At 49.0% G+C, this 17,133-nt stretch overlaps 1 protein-coding gene across 1 annotated transcript; it reads left to right on the top strand.

Moving 5' to 3' along the window:
• Positions 1-8,135: 8,135 nt before the first annotated feature.
• Positions 8,136-15,905, top strand: LOC122366960. Its single transcript, XM_043339664.1, has 2 exons — positions 8,136-8,317; positions 13,739-15,905. The coding sequence occupies exons 1-2, from the start codon at positions 8,278-8,280 to the stop codon at positions 15,700-15,702; spliced, it is 2,004 nt and encodes a 667-aa protein (XP_043195599.1). The 5' UTR covers positions 8,136-8,277; the 3' UTR covers positions 15,703-15,905.
• The last annotated feature ends 1,228 nt before the right edge of the window (positions 15,906-17,133 follow it).

Below are 17,133 nucleotides of genomic sequence, written 5' to 3'. Positions count from 1 at the left end.
ATTCAATGCTCATTCGTTACAGCGGCTCTCGTTCCGACGCTCGCGCCGGACACACCGCACATGGAGGACGACCAAGCCGGCACTGCTGCGGCTGACGAGGCGGGGCACCTTGTACCGCTGAGGAGCCATGTTGCCGTTCCGCGAAATAACAAAGCGCATAATAATTAGTTAATATTGATTTCGTGGTGGTAGGGCAGTGTACAAGACTGGCTAAATATTCGATAAGTATTAAATAATAAAGCAATTTTCCCATAGAACTTGTTTTCAGGCTGCGCTCCCTAGATATATAATAAACTCTGGCCGCTCGACGCGCCATCTATGCTCCCGTGTACGGACACTCTCCGCGCGGGGCCAGTAGGCACCCGCCCGTCGGTGTGCGTGGGCCGGCCGGTAGACACCCGTCCGTCCGGCGCTAATGTTCCGTGCTGCATCGCGTTGCACAGCACGGTGCCATTAGCGCTCACCTTTGCCGTTCCGGGTGTCAGAAGATGGTTTACTTACGGATTGAACTTCCCTTCTAACCTGCTTTCGCGTTTTGGCGTATCACGGTCTCGACTTCTATCTCGTCCCTTTGTCGGTTCTTGCTTCCTTTCCGTATCTGCGCGGCAGGGTCGGCACTCCCTGAGGTGACCTTGGGCGATGTGTTAGACCTGCTTTTATTACCCTGGGCAACGTCTAGATGAACATTGCTGGTTGTCTCTACAAAATTATGATAAACCCTCGTTTGTTTTCTCTAAATGGTGTTTTGAACTATTTTTAACCGCGCCCCGCTGGGCTATTCAGCCATACGCGCCCTGTTGGGGGGGGGGGGGGCAGATTCTGCCCCTCCCTAACTTCCGAACCGATGGTCGTAGAAAGACGGGGAAAACGGCAATCGAAAGCTCTCAACAAGGCAGATCTTAAGAGCCCAATTTTTTTTTGCTTAAGCAGGTCAGAGGTCAGGTCAAGGTCAGGTCAAGGGTACAAAATGCAAGTTTCTACAGTATCGGCCTTGCACTGTAGTTGCCGAAGAATGGACTGAGACTGATTGCCCAAAACGTGTTCTTAGACTACCAAGACAATATTCGTTGCATACAATGTCATTCAAAGGTCAAGGTCAAGGTCATGTCAGGTCAGGTCAGGTCACCAAAAACAAAATATAGTAAAGGGCATGTGCGACAAATGTTTTATGGGTCACTTTACTCATAGAATTCAATAGGCACACTCAATAAGTGATATGGACCACCTTTGGATGAATTTCAGGTCGAGGTCAGGTCAAGGTCAGGTCAAGTGAGGTCAAATTTTGAAGTTGGTTTTTGAGGCCTAAAAAGGTGTCTATCTGATGCAGTTTTTCACGGCGAATCGAATGGTGCTATTTTTGTTTCCGTGCGAGGTCCAAAACTTCCAAAATAAATCATTTTTCAAACATTTTGTGTGCCGTGACGTCATAAAATTTTGAATAACTCCCACATTTTTGAACCGATTCTTCCAAAAATTGGTATGTAGGTGCACATAGACCACTTCTCTGACATATATTCCGGTTTTTCGATACACTCAAAATTTTGGATTTTATTATCATTTTCCCAAAAAAGTCAGTTTTTTGAAGAAAAAAATTTGGGCCAAAATCCAAAATTTTCAAAAAACCGAGATAGCCATTTGATAGACAAAGTGAAATCACGCATAACCTTTTTTGTTATGTCTTGATTCCTTTAAAAATGAAGATGTTAGCGGCGTTTGAAATTTTGCCGTTTTTGAGGCGAAAATGGCGAACATGACGTCACTAAAACGTCAATTTCTCAAAAATTTTCCGACGGATTTCGCTCAAATTTTCAGGGAACGTGTCAAATTGATGTATGATAAGGTACCGAAAGTTTGACGTCGCTGGCATAACGCGTTTAGAAGTTATTGGCGAAAAACGGGAGGGGAGCAGATTCTGCCCCCCCCCCCCAGCGGGGCGCGGGTTAATCACGTATAATAAATAGCATCTATTTTCTCGAGCACGTTTTGTTCCATATCATTGCCGAGCACTATTTTGAACTGCTTGCCCAATTCACTGCCTTTCGATCTGTTCGCTAGTCTCGGGGTATGTGTTCCGGTCTTGTAATCGAATGGTTGTGGGTTCGAGGCGGGGTTGGCGAATATTTACACATGGCGTTCAACTTTTATCAGTAAGCCGCCGTCTATAAAGACATGCTAATGTAATTGATTTTGCAGCAGACGGATAAGTTTTGAAATAAAAGGTGGGCAGCATTCATACTGCCCACCTAAATCGGCCGCATTAATACCGACCGGCAAGGCGGCCCACATTAATGCTGACCGGCCCGTATTAATACGGGCCAGGTCTCCGGTCAGTATTAATGCGGGCCGGGCAGCATTAATACGGGCCGGGTTTTCAAAAGGGCCGTAACATATATATATATATATATATATATATATATATATATATATATATATTAGGGTGGCACTTAGCAATAGGGTGAATTTTATGTTATCCGATTTTTAGGCGTGCGGGTGGTTTTCTTGTTCCATTCCCGTAAAAAAGTAATGTGTGCAAAATGATTTTGAAAAATGTTGATATGTAGGGTCGCGAATTGAGGTCAAAGTTGACATTTTTGAGGAAAAAATCAACTTTTTGGAAACTGCTTTAAACCTATTTGGAATGACATATGTGGTCATTAAGCGTCATTTCCGACGTATTTTGACCTTTATTTGTGTAACAATTGTTTATCCCATCACTTCCGGCCGATCGTAGCCAGTCCAGGTCGGCCAAGACAGGTCTGATCTAGGCTGTTTTACCCATGTCAGGCCTGTTTTGGCCTGCGACCGGTGCCTTCTCACAGTGGAGGTCATATCCTCTGATTAGTGTGAGTAGTGACCGGTCTCTCCTGTTCCAAAGGGAGGACGAGCCCCACGGTTTTATCGGTTCTTGAGACATGCTCCTTTTCTGTCGAAGAGAATGTGAAGAAGTTGGAGTCAGCTATCGCCGGCGGGCGAAAGCAGAGGCGAAAGTGTGCATTGACCTGCACTGGTTTATTGTGCCTTCGGGATGTTCTTCCGTGGGCGCTTCTTCCGACTTTAGTGCCAGTGCCAGCAACAGATGCACCCGGCTGCTGCGGCGCGCACACGGAGGGAACGTCTTTGACGATGGCTATACCATGAGGGAGAAACGTCGACTCACACTCCCAAGCGCATGCGGGCGAACGGACGTCTCCAACAGTGAACTGGCCTCGACCGGGCCAAACTGCCCAACCGTAATGTGTGAAGAACACGTGAGCCTATTATCAACTGCGGCATGGAACTTAGGATACGACTCCGGCTGAACCGCGAATCCTGAACCACGAGAGAAGGAGCGTCGACCGATTCTAAGTCCTGGTGATAGGGAGGGGGAGGGATTGGGGTGGCCAAGCTCCCCGCCGTTCACAACCTCCCCTCCATCCAAGCACAGGAGGCCATGCTCACAGCGCTGGGGACTAAGAACTGGAGAAGCGGAACTGCGGCCTTTTGCTTCGACGCCACGACGGGGAACAGCATGCTGGCGAACGGTACTTTAACCCTTATCGAGCAGAAGCTGGATCGGCCCGTCCTTCAGCTGGCCTGCTGGCACCACGTGTAAGAGCTGGTCCTAGAGAAGGCCTTCTCCACCTGCCCTAGAATCTCGAGCGGCCTCTACATACGGCTGTTTAAGAGGTTCAAAGGCGGGTGGGAGTTCATACTTCATTGACAGGATCACACCGGTGGCGTTCGCCGCCGACGACGTTCCGGAGTGGGACGAGCTGCTGGTCAGCTTCCATCGCTGGACTATGCCTAGCTCCGGGAAGACTACCGAAATCTTCCGGAGCTCTGCGTAATTGCTCTCGGTGGAGTTCCAAGCACGGCATCCGTTTATCCGCCTCAGAGTACTCCACTGAGTTAGGTGGATGGCAAAGACCATCCGCACTGTGGATGCCTTCCTCTTCAGGGAGCGGCTCCGGCTGACGGCGGCCGAGGCCCAGGTCATCAAACGCTGTGCGCTGTCCGTTGCCTGCAAGTTTGCCGCCGCCGTCGCCGCCTGGTTTGGGACTCTACTGCCACTACGCCGGCTCTAGACCTGACCTTCGTGAACTCGTTCTGCACCTACCCCGACAAGGAGCTCCCTCCCTCCAATGAGACGCCAATAATCTACTAAATAGGAGGAACTGGAGTAGTGGAGTACATAGACCAGCGTTCTGGTGTGACTGAAGCTGCATGAAATATCAATAAACAATATGAAAATGACTACGAAATGCCTTATTATCATCCGATTACAGCGTAATAGTAAAGTCAGAAACGATTTTAATGATATTGAAATCTGCTACCAAAATATTAATTTTGACCTTGATTCGCGACCTCTAAACATCAATATTTTCCCATAAAAATTTGCCTCCCTTATTTTTTACGGGAATAGAACTAGAAAACCACCCGCACGCATTAAAAATCAAAAATTGATTTTTAAGTGCCACCCTAATATATATATATAAAACGCTTTTGTATATATAATCCTGATTGTGTCTCTGGTATTGTCTTATAATTGTGTCTTTGTTATTGTGTCTTTGGATCACCTACAAGAGGTAGCGATTTTTATAGCGCATGTGTACTTCCCATCGCCAATTTTGAAATTTTGTGAAAATGTGACAAATGTGACAATACATTTCGCTGAAGCAGTGGCAATAAAGACCACGAAACTGTCCGGTAAAGCCGAGTTATATATATATATATATATATATATATATATATATATATATATATATATATATATATATATATATATATATATATATATATATATATATAGCAGTGTATACCGCTAGTAGTTCACCTCTCGTTGTGAGAGGGAGTGAAAGGATTGTCAAGGCAGAGACTACCATCCGCCACCGTCGGCACCACACAACTCCAAGGGAGGAGGAGACTCCCGATGTGGGCCCGTGTCGGTAGCTCTGAGCTTGACTAGGATGAACGAGTTACCGATCGTGGATCGTACTGATTTATTGAACAAAAATTGGCACACTATATTTCTAGCAAGGCTACCTTGCATAGGTAGTTTCAGCGTCTAAATGGTAATATTACAAATTACAGTGACAGTTGGACAAAGAAAAATTACTCCACACCTGCGCTCCTAGATTACCCTCTTAAGGCGTGACAATACAACAGCTACGGTTATATATATATATATATATATATATATATATATATATATATATATATAATATATATATATATATATATATATATATATATATATATATATATATATATATATATATATATATATATATATATCATTCGATGCGGATTGACGAGAGGATTACGATGATGCCCTTAGTTTGTTCCTATCTTGACTTATTCGAAAAGTTATTCGAGAAAAACTCTCCATATCTAGCGCCGCCATTTTGACTTTTTTTTACCCCTGTGACGTCATCTTTGACCTGACCTGAAAATGACCTTAGTAAAAATTGTAGACCTTGTCCGTGCGTATCCGATGCCGTTTACCGCTTGTCGCTATCTTGCTTCGTTCTCGAGATCTCAGGGGGGCGGTCATCCGCCCCCCCCCGTCGGTACGAAGTTGGCGCAGACCCCCGTCGGTGCGAGTGTTAAATAGGATATGTGCGACACATGTTTTATGGGTCTTTTGACGCATGTAAATCAATGGACTTATATTCAATTAGTAATAGCTGTTTTCACGACGGCCATCTGGTACACATTTGGTGCACATTTGGTGCAGGTTAGGTGCAGATTTGGTCAAATTAGGTTCTGTGGCGTGTGTCTCTTAGTAGCTATCAGCTAGGGCTGCACTAACTGCTTATATCCCTGCTTTGTCATATTATCAGAGTGTATCATCGATTAAAACACTGAAATAAATTCATAAAATAAAGATATTTGCTGTAAAAGAGATTAGGTGCAGATTTGGTCAAATTAGGTGCACTCGCCGGATAGCCCGTCGTGAAAACGGCTAATTTAGACCGAATCTGGATGAAGTTCGGGTCGACGTCAAATCAAGGTCAAGTCATGTGGGGCCAAATTTTGAAGTTGGTTTTAAAAGCACAACTAGGTTCGAAGTTCTGATGCAGTTTTGCACGGGTAATTGAATGGTGCTATTTTGCTTCTTCTTCATGGTCTATGAAGAACCCCTAACTTTATTTTATTTTTTATAAAAAAATTATTGTGTTGTGACGTCCCTAAAATATCAAAAGCTACTGTATTTTCTAATTGATTTTTGGGATAATTGAATAAAAGGTGCACGGAATGTACTTCTGTAACATGTATTCTGGTATTTATTAATCCGCACCCGGGTGGGGGTCTTAGCCAATTTTTCCATGGTGGGGGGGGGAGGGGGCTATTTGGCCACACCAGGTTGTCTCCGAAATAAGAAAGCTAGCAAGACGCGGAAAAACGTTTTTCGTAAAGATTGCTACTTTTCGAGTTTTTGCCCTCTGGAGGTTAAACCGTTGGTCCTAGGTCAAATCTAAGAGCTAATCCCAGTAAGAGCGTTAACCCGCGCAGGCAGGCTCCAGGTTCTGCATTACGGGGGAGGGGGCAAATGGCCCCCGCCATTTCTCCGCGAAACCAATAGTCGGATCGGAAAAATTTAAACGGCATTCAAAGAGCTCATCAAGATGCATAAGCTAGACTCTCGGTGACCTCGATATTTGACCAGTGACGTCACAGGGAGGTCAAAATAGGTCAAATCCGCCCAATCAACAATGACGAGAAGCCGGTCATAAAAGACGAAAGTAGGTTCTAAAATGAGTCTGGATATGATGTATATCATAGATCTGACATTTGGATAGTCATCTGAATAGCTATGACCTGTGACATCAAAAGAGACGCTGGCCTCGCTCAATCAGAGGACACTTACGTGAATCGTATAGAGCGGCATGCTATATTGTGAATATTCGAGTCTTTATGAAGGCATGTCATACATATGCAGCCACAAAACATCCCTGGCCATTTTTCTTGGACCTAGACGTCACAGGAAGTTCGAAAAGCGTCAAAATGAGCCGGTTTAGAATGACAAACATTTCATTACGTTACGTAAAAGAGACGACAACGTTCATATTTAGTCAGAGAGTAATGCATAAGCATCATAAATAAACTACACTCACTATATTTTTAGTCTTCAAAATAGTTATATCTGTGGCAGTTTAGAGGCATTTTGTTGATTTTTGACGTGTGTGCAAGGGCATTAATTTGTTCTCTGACATACATTCCGGTATATTCCGGTTTTTGAAATTTCCCCAAATTTCAAAAATACCTCAAGCGTAGATAACATGAATCCAACATGATTCATGCTTTCTATGCCACAAGAAATGTAAATCTTGAGTTTGAAAATCGGAAGATCATGAGATTTTTTCTTCGATTTATTCTCGAATAATGAATGTGAAAAACGGTTCTACGTGGGTGCTGAACTAGGGCCTATATACGAGCATACGCCTTCTGCGCGAATCTCGTATACCTACTGCCATTTCCGAAGCACTTGAGACCAACGGCCGACTGTATCAATGCGGCTAATCTCAGGCATTTGTTGCGAGCTGTGCTGGTCGGTGAAAGAAGCTGGCCGTCTTGCCCTACCCATGTGACCGTCTTACCCCATGGGTGGGTTTTTGCAAGGTTTTTGCAAGGTTTTGCAAAAATAGCTGCAGTTAATTTGTTGAATCAGGTCTAAGTCTCACCTTCTGGCAAATGGAAGTTAAATGTCTACAAAAAGGTTTTCACTCAGTTTCCCGTTTCTATGATGTTTCTAACCGGCCGAAAAATGGCTCCAAAGTTAAGGTGCCCGTCTTACCCCACTTTCCCCTAGGTACCTATGCTTGCTTATTTTTCGTTTCTCATGATTGCCAAAAAGGAAACAACAAATGTGAAACATCAAAGTCATGCCTGCATGGAGCGTTTTGAAATTATTTTTTGATTTTTTATGTCGTCATCGTCATTGCTCGACCCACGTTATTCATAGCGCACGCTGTGCCTCAAAACCAGGAAGTAGTGGGTACCCACCGTGAGAATCCAGCTGCTGCCGCTAAACAGGGTCACGAAAACAAGATCTCAATGGCGGGGCCGGCGGGCTGACAGGGTTTTGGACGGTTCCGGGAGGGGAGGGCACAGGGCCGCCCCCGCGGGCTCCGCCGGTGTCCACTATCAGCGGAGGGCCGGTGGCGAGCCTCCGGGGCTCGCTCGAGGGTAACAGCGCGGTGCCCCGGTCTGCGCGGGGTGCCAGTTGCGCGCAGAGGGGAGCCGCTGACCCCAGAGACCTGACGGGCGACCGCAGCGTCCACCTGCAGAGAGCTGATGAACGACTGCCGTGGTCCCACCCGAAGCCGATCAGCAGGTGGGTGCAGCTGCGAGGTCACTGTGTTTTGATGGTTGTGTTCATGCACTTGCTTATGAATGTCGTATTTGTTTTTGGAAATGCAAGTGTTAATTGTTATAACTATGCTGATAGTAACGTAGTTGGCAAAATGACATGCACGGACATGAGTCATTCGCTGCAGTGCGTTCCATTTATCAGGCTGCCGATGCAAGAGACAACTGTTTTGCTCGTAAACGGTTTATGATTTAAATGTTAATCGTAAGCCATGACACATATTTTACATTTATGTCAACGGTAAATTTTGCAATTATAATTTAAGAAACACATGACAGACAAAGTAGATAAATGTGTCTATCTGTAAATGGAAACTATTTGGAAAATACTAATAATTATAGGTAACCAGTGGTACTTACATACCTATATGTTCAATAATGCTTCAGCAGATGTGAGATGACTTCGCAAATGCTTGCTGGAATTTATTATGGAACAAGACGTTCAAAACTGGGCTGTGCTTCATACAAAGCACTTAAAATTTAACATATTCATCTCGGCTGACAAATGCCACAGTCATGTGGTCAAATGATAGATGAAGGCTTCACTGAGCAAATAAATGCTCACTAGAGATGTCAATCGGATATCAACTTTTTGGTATACCGATACCGAATCGATGCCAACTTGGTATTTGGTATTTCAATCGTAATGTGTTTGGTATTTTGTTGGTATCATGAACCCTCACGTATGTACCTATAAGAGGCTAAGAAATCGGTAAAAAGTTGGTATTTCCCTCATTTTCCCAAGTTGGTTTGGTTTCGGTATTTTCTCGTGGTTTTGGTTGGTATTTGGTTTGGTATCGGTATTCCGATTTTCCGTAATTGACATCACTAATGCTCACCTTATCTCACGTTGTTAATTTTGTTTCCTTTGTCACTTGTGGGCTTGTTCGCTTCAATTTTCCCCCGGAGGCTCCAAGTGCGCTGTGTCTTATAGGCTGTACCGGGAGACCGGTGTGCATTGCGGCACAGCATCATCGATTCGCCGCTTAGGTAACGAAACGGCTGTGTACGTACAGTCCACAGCAGAAGTAATGTGGGGTTTCAGTCATGGGTATGTTCTGCTTCTGAAGCTTAGGAACGATTAGCCAGACTACAATGAAACTTTGAATGTAGCTTATATGTATCGTCACCCTTGCAGCTGCAACTTTAGCTATTGACATCTTCTTTTCGATCACTCCGCATTAAACAATCGCCAGTAAAAGCCAACCGTTGAGATTGGTAAAACCCTACATTACTTTAGCGGTGGGCTGTATCTATATGCTGAAGGAATTGCATGCTATAAGATATACAACCCAGCGTTTTTTTTTCCCTTTACAATGACAAGCTACCAGGCGCGCGCCGGGTCGAGCGCTATACAGGCGAACCCCGGCCGCTCCGCGGTTTTTTAGCATTTGAGCGGGAAAAACTTCGGTGTGATTGGAATCATGTGTTCTCAGTGTTCTACTACTTGCCCTGCATCTGCATTGAAGTCACCAGACCTGTGAGTGAACTGATCTGGATATTATTCATTGTTTAAAATTTTTGGTACCCGTCAATCGATGATGCTGTCGTGAAGCCACCAGAAAATTCATCGTAGAGACGCAATCATTGTCAGTTGAAGATTGATGCATTTTTGAAAGACGCATCCAACGGTGTTATTTTTATGCGTCTATCTGCTCTCGCTTGCAAGACAATCGCCAATATCTGCAGGACTATTTCCTTTCCGACGCGGATGCTTTCAACGACTTCCCCGCCCTCTGCCAACCGTCCTCGGTTGTCATGGCGACCAACCCCTACCGGGACCGGCCGGCGCCTGAGACGCCAGTAGCCGGCTAAACGAACAATGCCGGCCGACCCTTCCCCCCTGCCCCGGCGGCCCGCTCGGCGCGGCCGCCGCGCGGGCTGGCGCGCTCGGCGTGCGAGGGGACATGGGAGCAGCGGACAGCTGACTGCTTCCGGCACTGGGGCCCCGAACGGGTCTCGCCGTGTAGAGTGCCAAACACCGGCCAGCGACCACCGACGGGACGATCACACTGCTGAATCTGCCAGACGTGCATACGACCGGGCACATCTGATGGCGGTGCGTGACCGACTAAGCAACGACACCACTCGTGAAGTAGCCGAGACTATCCGGCGCAGTCTTCCCGCGTGTCTCATCCGCTGTCTTAATCGATCACGCCCCCTCAGCCCTGCGGAAGCGGCATGTGGACCCCGCCCCGCATCGAGGACTCTCCAGTCCAGCCGGCCGACCGACCCGCCCAAATTGCTGATCGGCGCCCTAAATATTCAAAGTATCAAACCCAAACTTCAAGAGCTGACCTGCGAACTCGCTCGTCGCAACTACGACGTAATGGTGCTTTCCGAGACCTGGCTACGTCCGTCTACCCCGAAACGCCTCCTGGTCATTCCGGGCTACTCGCTCAGTCGTGTGGACCGCCCAGATGGCAGCGGTTATGGCGGCGTAGCCATCATCACTAAAAACAGTTTGACGTCAATGACACTGAAGATCCCCGGCAGCGGGAGCTCCGAAAGCAAGCTGGAGTCGCAGTGGGCGCTGCTGAAGCTGGACAAGGGCCAACAGATAATCATCTGCTCCCTTTATCGGCCACCCCGACACTCTGAGGCTGCCCTGCTCGCCGACTTCACGGACCTCGAGGCCCAGCTGCAGCGGGTCCTCATCGATTACCCCAGAGTTCCGTTCGTTCTCTGCGGGGACCTCAACTGTGACCTATTGAAGGGGCCGAATTTCCGCGCGTCTCAACATCTGATCAGCTTCTTATCGAATTATTCTTTAGATCAACTAGTAACAAATCCAACTTTTACCTCCGGCTCTCTATTGGATGTATGTATTGTTAACAAACGCGAACTTGTGTGTGACACCAGCGTTAATTATTGTCACTTCAGTCCCCATAAAATCATCGACGTGATTGTCAATGTGCCGAAAGTGCGTCAAAAGCCCGCCGTTATCTCATCTCGCTCTTTTAAGCGCCTAGATCACCCTGCACTGTATCACGACTTACTCGATGTCGACTGGGATTATGTCTTCTCTGCCGAAACTGTCAGTGACAAGTGGCATGCTTTCTTGTCGTTCTTCGTACCTGTTTTTGATGCCCATGCCCCAATCAAGCGTGTGTCTATCCGTAACCCGACCGCTCCTCCCGTCTCCGCCGCCACCCGTAACCTCATGTCTCAACGTCGCGCTGCGCTTCGCCATCTAGGCCGCAACTCGAGCGAATACAGAGACCTAAACCGCTCAGTCCGGGCGGCAGTGCGTCGAGACAGGCGAATAGAGATACGGAGGGAAATTGGGGAGCGGGGCCCCAACAAAGTTTGGCAGTGCATCAGGTCAGTGGTAGCCGCGAAGAAGGACGGCCCAGACGTCCAGCCCGATCTATCTGCCGATGATTTAAATTCATTTTTTGTATCTGTCGGTCCTCGTGTCGCTGACGAGATCCGAGCCCAAAACACTCCCACCGATTTGGATGTGCGTCTCACCCGTGTCGGCGCATGCAGTTTTCAACTTCGTGAGATAACACTGGGGGAGCTCGAGCGGATTATTTTCAGCATGCGTAACTCGAGTGCCTGCGGCTCCGATAACGTCTGTGTCCGCATGCTGAAATTCGGATTCCCCGCTATTGGTGGTGTCATCCTGCATATTATCAATACCTGCTTAATCCAATCTGACATCCCCGATTCATGGAAACATTCCATAGTTCACCCTCTGTTCAAGTCTGGTAACCCTTCAGACCCCGCAAACTTCCGACCCATTTCCCTAGTTCCTGTAATCATGAAAGTAGTTGAACGCATTGTCCATCAGCAGCTCTACGCCTACCTCTCCCATAATCACCTTCTGGCATCCTCCCAGCACGGCTTCCGCCCCCGGCACTCCACGGAAACCGCGTTGCTGTCTGTCACTGAACACATCCTGGCCGCCACTGATAGGGGGGATTTGTCAATGCTATGCCTTCTCGATCTCAGTAAATGTTTCGACGTGATTGACCACGATCTTCTGATGCAAAAACTGATGTTACACGGCATTGAAATTTCCTGGTTCGCCGCCTATCTACATGGACACACTCAGAGCGTGTCTTTGAAAGATGTATCCGGACGTAGAGTGCTGTCTAGGCCTCTTTCTAATGCCATGGGTGTCTTCCAGGGCTCTGCGTTAGGGCCGCTTCTTTTCACCATTTTCTCTAACAACTTATCGCTATACGCGGGCGACGCAAAAGTGTTTCAGTATGCCGATGACACTCAAGTCTTGGTTAGCGGTCCAGCTCGGGACCTCGAAGTTCTCATCTCGCGCATGGAGGACTCGCTCGCGTCTCTCAACGACTGGTTTTGCGCTAACGCCCTCAAAGTGAACGCAAGTAAAACACAGCTTATTGTATTTGGCACTCGTCAAAATCTTCGTAAATTACCAGACTTTAGAGTACCATTCCGCAACGCAGCGTTGCAACCGTGCGCACAAGTCGGGAACCTTGGCGTCACTTTTGACAGCACTATGTCATGGGACGCACACGTCTCTGAACTCTGCCGCCGGTGTACGGGACTGTTGATTGGTCTTTCACATGCGCGCCACTGTCTCCCAGATGGCATCATCCGAACGCTCGTGACGGCACTCGTTGTATCGCGTATCCAGTACTGCCTTTCAGTTTATGGTAATGGGTCCCAAAAAAATTTCGATCGACTCCAAAAAATTCTTAACTTCGCCGCTAGAGTTATTTTCGGCCGCCGTAAATTTGACCATGTCTCCGACCTGCGAACAAAACTCGGGTGGTTGTCCCCGCGCGGTATGTCCGACTTCCACACCCTTGTCATCGCACACAAGGTCATACAGCGCCGTGAACCTAAGCAACTAGCAGCCCTGTTCGTCGCTAATAGCGCTATCCGCGAGAGACCATCCAGACAAGATCACTTCTTCCATCTTCCCCGTCCACGGCTGGAAACGGGCAAGCGGCGGTTTGGCTATCGAGCTGCAGCTCTGCTGAACAGCCTGCCACCTCACCTGTCGCAGCTGCCTCCCGCCCGCTTCGCCCGCGCTGTTAAAGCCGCAATCGTGGACGATGAATCAGCACATCGTCGCTGACCAATAGGATAGGGGTGGGTAAAAGCGATGAGGCTGTCCTAAGAGTGTTTTGTCCTTGTTTTGACGTGAGTGAATGTGCAACTGTTTTGAATGATTAGATTAGCAACCGCGGATACGGATTCTGAGCAGTAATCGCCACGCACTTTGTATGTGGATCGCTCTTAAATGTAAATACAAATACAATACAAGCTAATGCTTCTTTTCAGTATGTATGTATGTATAACAGCAGGTGGTGCGTTGTCTGTTTCCCAGTCCCTATTAACCCGTATAACATGATTGCTCGCTGATCAAAGTGACTGATCCGTTTTTTTCTGTCCCCAGTCATGCTCGGTCCGGCTCTGCTACTAGTGGCAACCCTCGGCATCTTGGGCACCATCACCACCGCCAGTACGAGGCCGCCTGTTCGATATGAGGCCTTCTTCGACCAGGCGCTGAGCAGGCCCGCCTGGCGGGAGCCGGCGCCGCTCCACTCCGGCCTCCGACCCCCGCCGGTCGGTCCTCCGGCTCAGTCCGCGGCCCGGCCTGCAGCTCGACCTCCAGTGCGTCCTGCCGCTCAGCCGCCAAGTGCGGCCCCAAACGCCGTTCCCAGCCACCGCGGACCCGTCGCCCTCCTGATCAACACAGAGAACGTCAAGCGGCCCCCAGCAGCGCCAAAAATCAGCTCGTTCTTGAAGCTGTTGAAGAAAATCCTCCCTTTGAAACCACAACAGAAAACTGATAAATCCGACCAGGCATCTAATAGCTTGACTGAAGCTGTCCCATTGCCTGACGTTGTTAAAACCCCAAAAGACGAAGATCCCAATTCAAACGAAATTACCCCAGACTATTCTTACACCAAGCCACGAAGACCCAGGCCTCCCCCAGCTCGGCTGCCGAGGCCGGAGGTGCCCTTCTACCCGCCTCCAGTGCCGGTGAGTCCGCTGCCGACCCAGGACCTGCTGAGCTGGCTCCAGAGCCTGCTGCCCGGGGCGCTCGCCGAGGAGCTGTTCCTGGAGCCGTGCCGCATCTCTCGCTCCGACCCGCCGCCCAACGAGCCGCTGCAGATGCTGGAGGAGATCACCGACATCGCCTGGCGGTTCCCGCGCACGGCCCAGGAGCTCAGCGTCCGGCTGGCGACCCTGCTGTACCGCACGCCGGCCGAGAAGTGGGACCTGGTCAAGCTGCTGGCGCTGGACGCGCTCGACCACTCGCTCTGGGAGTCAATCACCGACGAGGAGGTAGACGAGGTGGGCCGGCTGCTCAGCCAGACCATCGTCCGCCAGCTGAACCGGGCCGCCGGCTCGCTGCGCCGCTACGTGCCGACGCTGCCGCTGCTGGACGCCCACCACCTGATGCCCCAGCCACGCGTCACCCGCCGCTTCGACGCCGAGTTCGGCTGCCGGTTGCCCAGCGCCGCGACCAGCCTGGTCAAACTGCTGGGCGCCAAGGTGCTGAGCATGGCTCTGCACGCGCTAGCCGGCAGCGGCAACATCTCGGAGAGCGTGCTGCGGTACCAGCGTCGCAGCATCGACGAGCGCCTCTGCCAGCTGACCATCCTCGGGTTCGGGCTGGACGGCGCGCTGGGGGTCTGTCGGGAGGGTGGGGAGCTACTGCGGTTCCCCTGGCAGGAGAGAGCTCACAGGGCGAAACGGGACATCCGCGGCTACTACGGCAGTAGAGCGCAGCAGTGGGAAGTTGGCACGGGAAGGAGCTTCCTTTGGGAGCTAGGCACCATGACCAAGCTGTTCTTCTTCCCACTGGTGCCTCTACTGTTCGTGGTAGCCCTGTGGAACCTGTTTCCAACGTATGGCCTCTGGAACGCTGAGTCTGCCCACCAAACAGCTGATCCAGTAGACAAGCTGACGGGAACAGTGCTACCTGCCATTGAAAAGCAGGAGCAGGCCTTCGGTGGGACGACTTCTCCCCATCCGACCCCGACGACCACAGCGAAGCCGCAGGTCGCCAACTATGCGGAATTAATAATACCGCGTGTTGGTGAGAAGCGGCCAGACAGCAATGGTCAAACGGAGGACACTGAGGACGCCGAACATACCAAACAGGCGGAAGCAGAACCTGACAAGACACCCTCTCAGTCGCAGTCAGCAGAGCTCCTCGGTCCGAATGAACACCGACGGCCGGGCGGCGAGCAGACCCCTCAGACTGCCGCAGCTGGAGAGGAGGCTGACGACATCCTAGCCCTGGTGCGTCAGGTCCTCGCCAGCAGTGGCGCAGAGCAGCACAGGGCCGGCCCACAGCCATTCTTCCCTCTCCGGCTCAGAGTTCAGCGGCACACTCTGAGACCGTGACGGCGTTTGTATATTTTAATCTGTTGTATTTTTGAGCAGCCATGAGTTTGTACATAGCCGCCTGTGGTGTGTTGACTTTATTCGCTGTGTTTATATTTGATTGATGGTTGATGGTCTGTATGGTATGTTGTATGGTCGCTCCTGTGTTTTGATTTACGTGTGGGTGCCGTGTACTAATGTACCAATAAACTGCAATATCTGATCACCACAACGCTCATTTTTATCCGCTCCGGGTTGGGGGTTTCCGTCATCTTGATTTGGTACGAGGAGGAGGAATGATCAAAACGATCACATCGCAGGAGTTGACAACTAAGCGAGATAGAAAAACGCAGAAAAAATTGACACCTTGAAACGAGCACTCTTAAAACAGTCGAATCAATTTATTTCGAGTCAATAATGAAGTCACGATGCTGTCCAATATCCATACCTTTTGAAAGGTTAATTACAGAAGAATTGCTAGTTTATCTAGAAAACAGTGATCATTTTTGGTAATAGAACATTGAAACGGCAAGACAAAACGTAAAAACAATCATCAACAGCTCTTATCGTCATCTATTTCAGTTTGCCCGGTGACCGTCCTGCGTCGACGCTCGAGCCGCGCACTTTATGCGACTAGCAGTGGCCGATTTTTGCAAACTTTTAGGCATAATGCAAAAATGCAGCGTTTCAGCGCATCTAAACAACCTTTCCATGCAGGAAATGAGGCTCGCCACGTATAGCGTGATCTGTGCGTGCGTGCACCAGCTGATCCGCCCGCCCTGGCGCTGGGTCATTCTTCGCTCCGAACTGGCACGGGACACAAACGCTGAAACGGTACCTGCGTCGTCCCGTATCTCTGGTGCAGCTTACTCCCCCTGCGATGGTGTGAACTAGTGGTGTCAATTACGGAAAATCGGAATACCGATACCAAACCAAATACCAAACAAAACCGTGAGAAAATACCGAAACCAAACCAACTTGGGAACATGAGGGAAAAACCAACTTTTTACCGATTTCTAAGCCTCTAATACATTAGTGAGGGTTCATGATACCAACAAAATACCGAACACATTACGATTGAAATATCAAATACCAAGTTGGTATCGGTTTGGTATCGGTATGCCAAAAAGTTGGTATCTGGTTGACATCTCTAGTGTGAACTGTATGGGAAGAATGAGCGCGGAGAAGTCGAGGGATGTCGTCCCGGCTGTTGTGCCGTGTGCACCTGAGTGCGTTTTGTTTTGGTTCAAGCCTAGACGCCGTGAGGGCGAGGCAGGTCATTCTTGTATCGTGTATTATGTTGATAGTAACTATACACGGGTAAGCACAAACTTCATTTATTTCGTTGGTCTTTTGCGGGTTCGGTGGGGTTGGTGAGCGTTGTGCTTCGTCCAAAGCCGGTTGGAGGGAAAATGCAGCACCCTTTCACACTACATGCACCGTCTTTGAAAG

This window comes from Amphibalanus amphitrite, unplaced genomic scaffold (genome assembly GCF_019059575.1).
Source record: "Amphibalanus amphitrite isolate SeventyFive unplaced genomic scaffold, NRLGWU_Aamphi_draft 000030F_arrow, whole genome shotgun sequence".
NCBI classification, from domain to species: domain Eukaryota; kingdom Metazoa; phylum Arthropoda; class Thecostraca; order Balanomorpha; family Balanidae; genus Amphibalanus; species Amphibalanus amphitrite.
The sequence above is the reverse complement of the archived record's forward strand: the minus strand, read 5'-3'. Positions and strand labels throughout refer to the sequence as shown.

Excerpts from the sequence above, each read along its gene's own strand:
- LOC122366960 (XM_043339664.1), top strand. The coding sequence starts at position 8,278 with ATGAACGACTGCCGTGGTCCCACCCGAAGCCGATCAGCAG. Across the intron at positions 8,318-13,738 it reads CACCCGAAGCCGATCAGCAG|TCATGCTCGGTCCGGCTCTG; the intron begins GTGGGTGCAGCT and ends TTCTGTCCCCAG.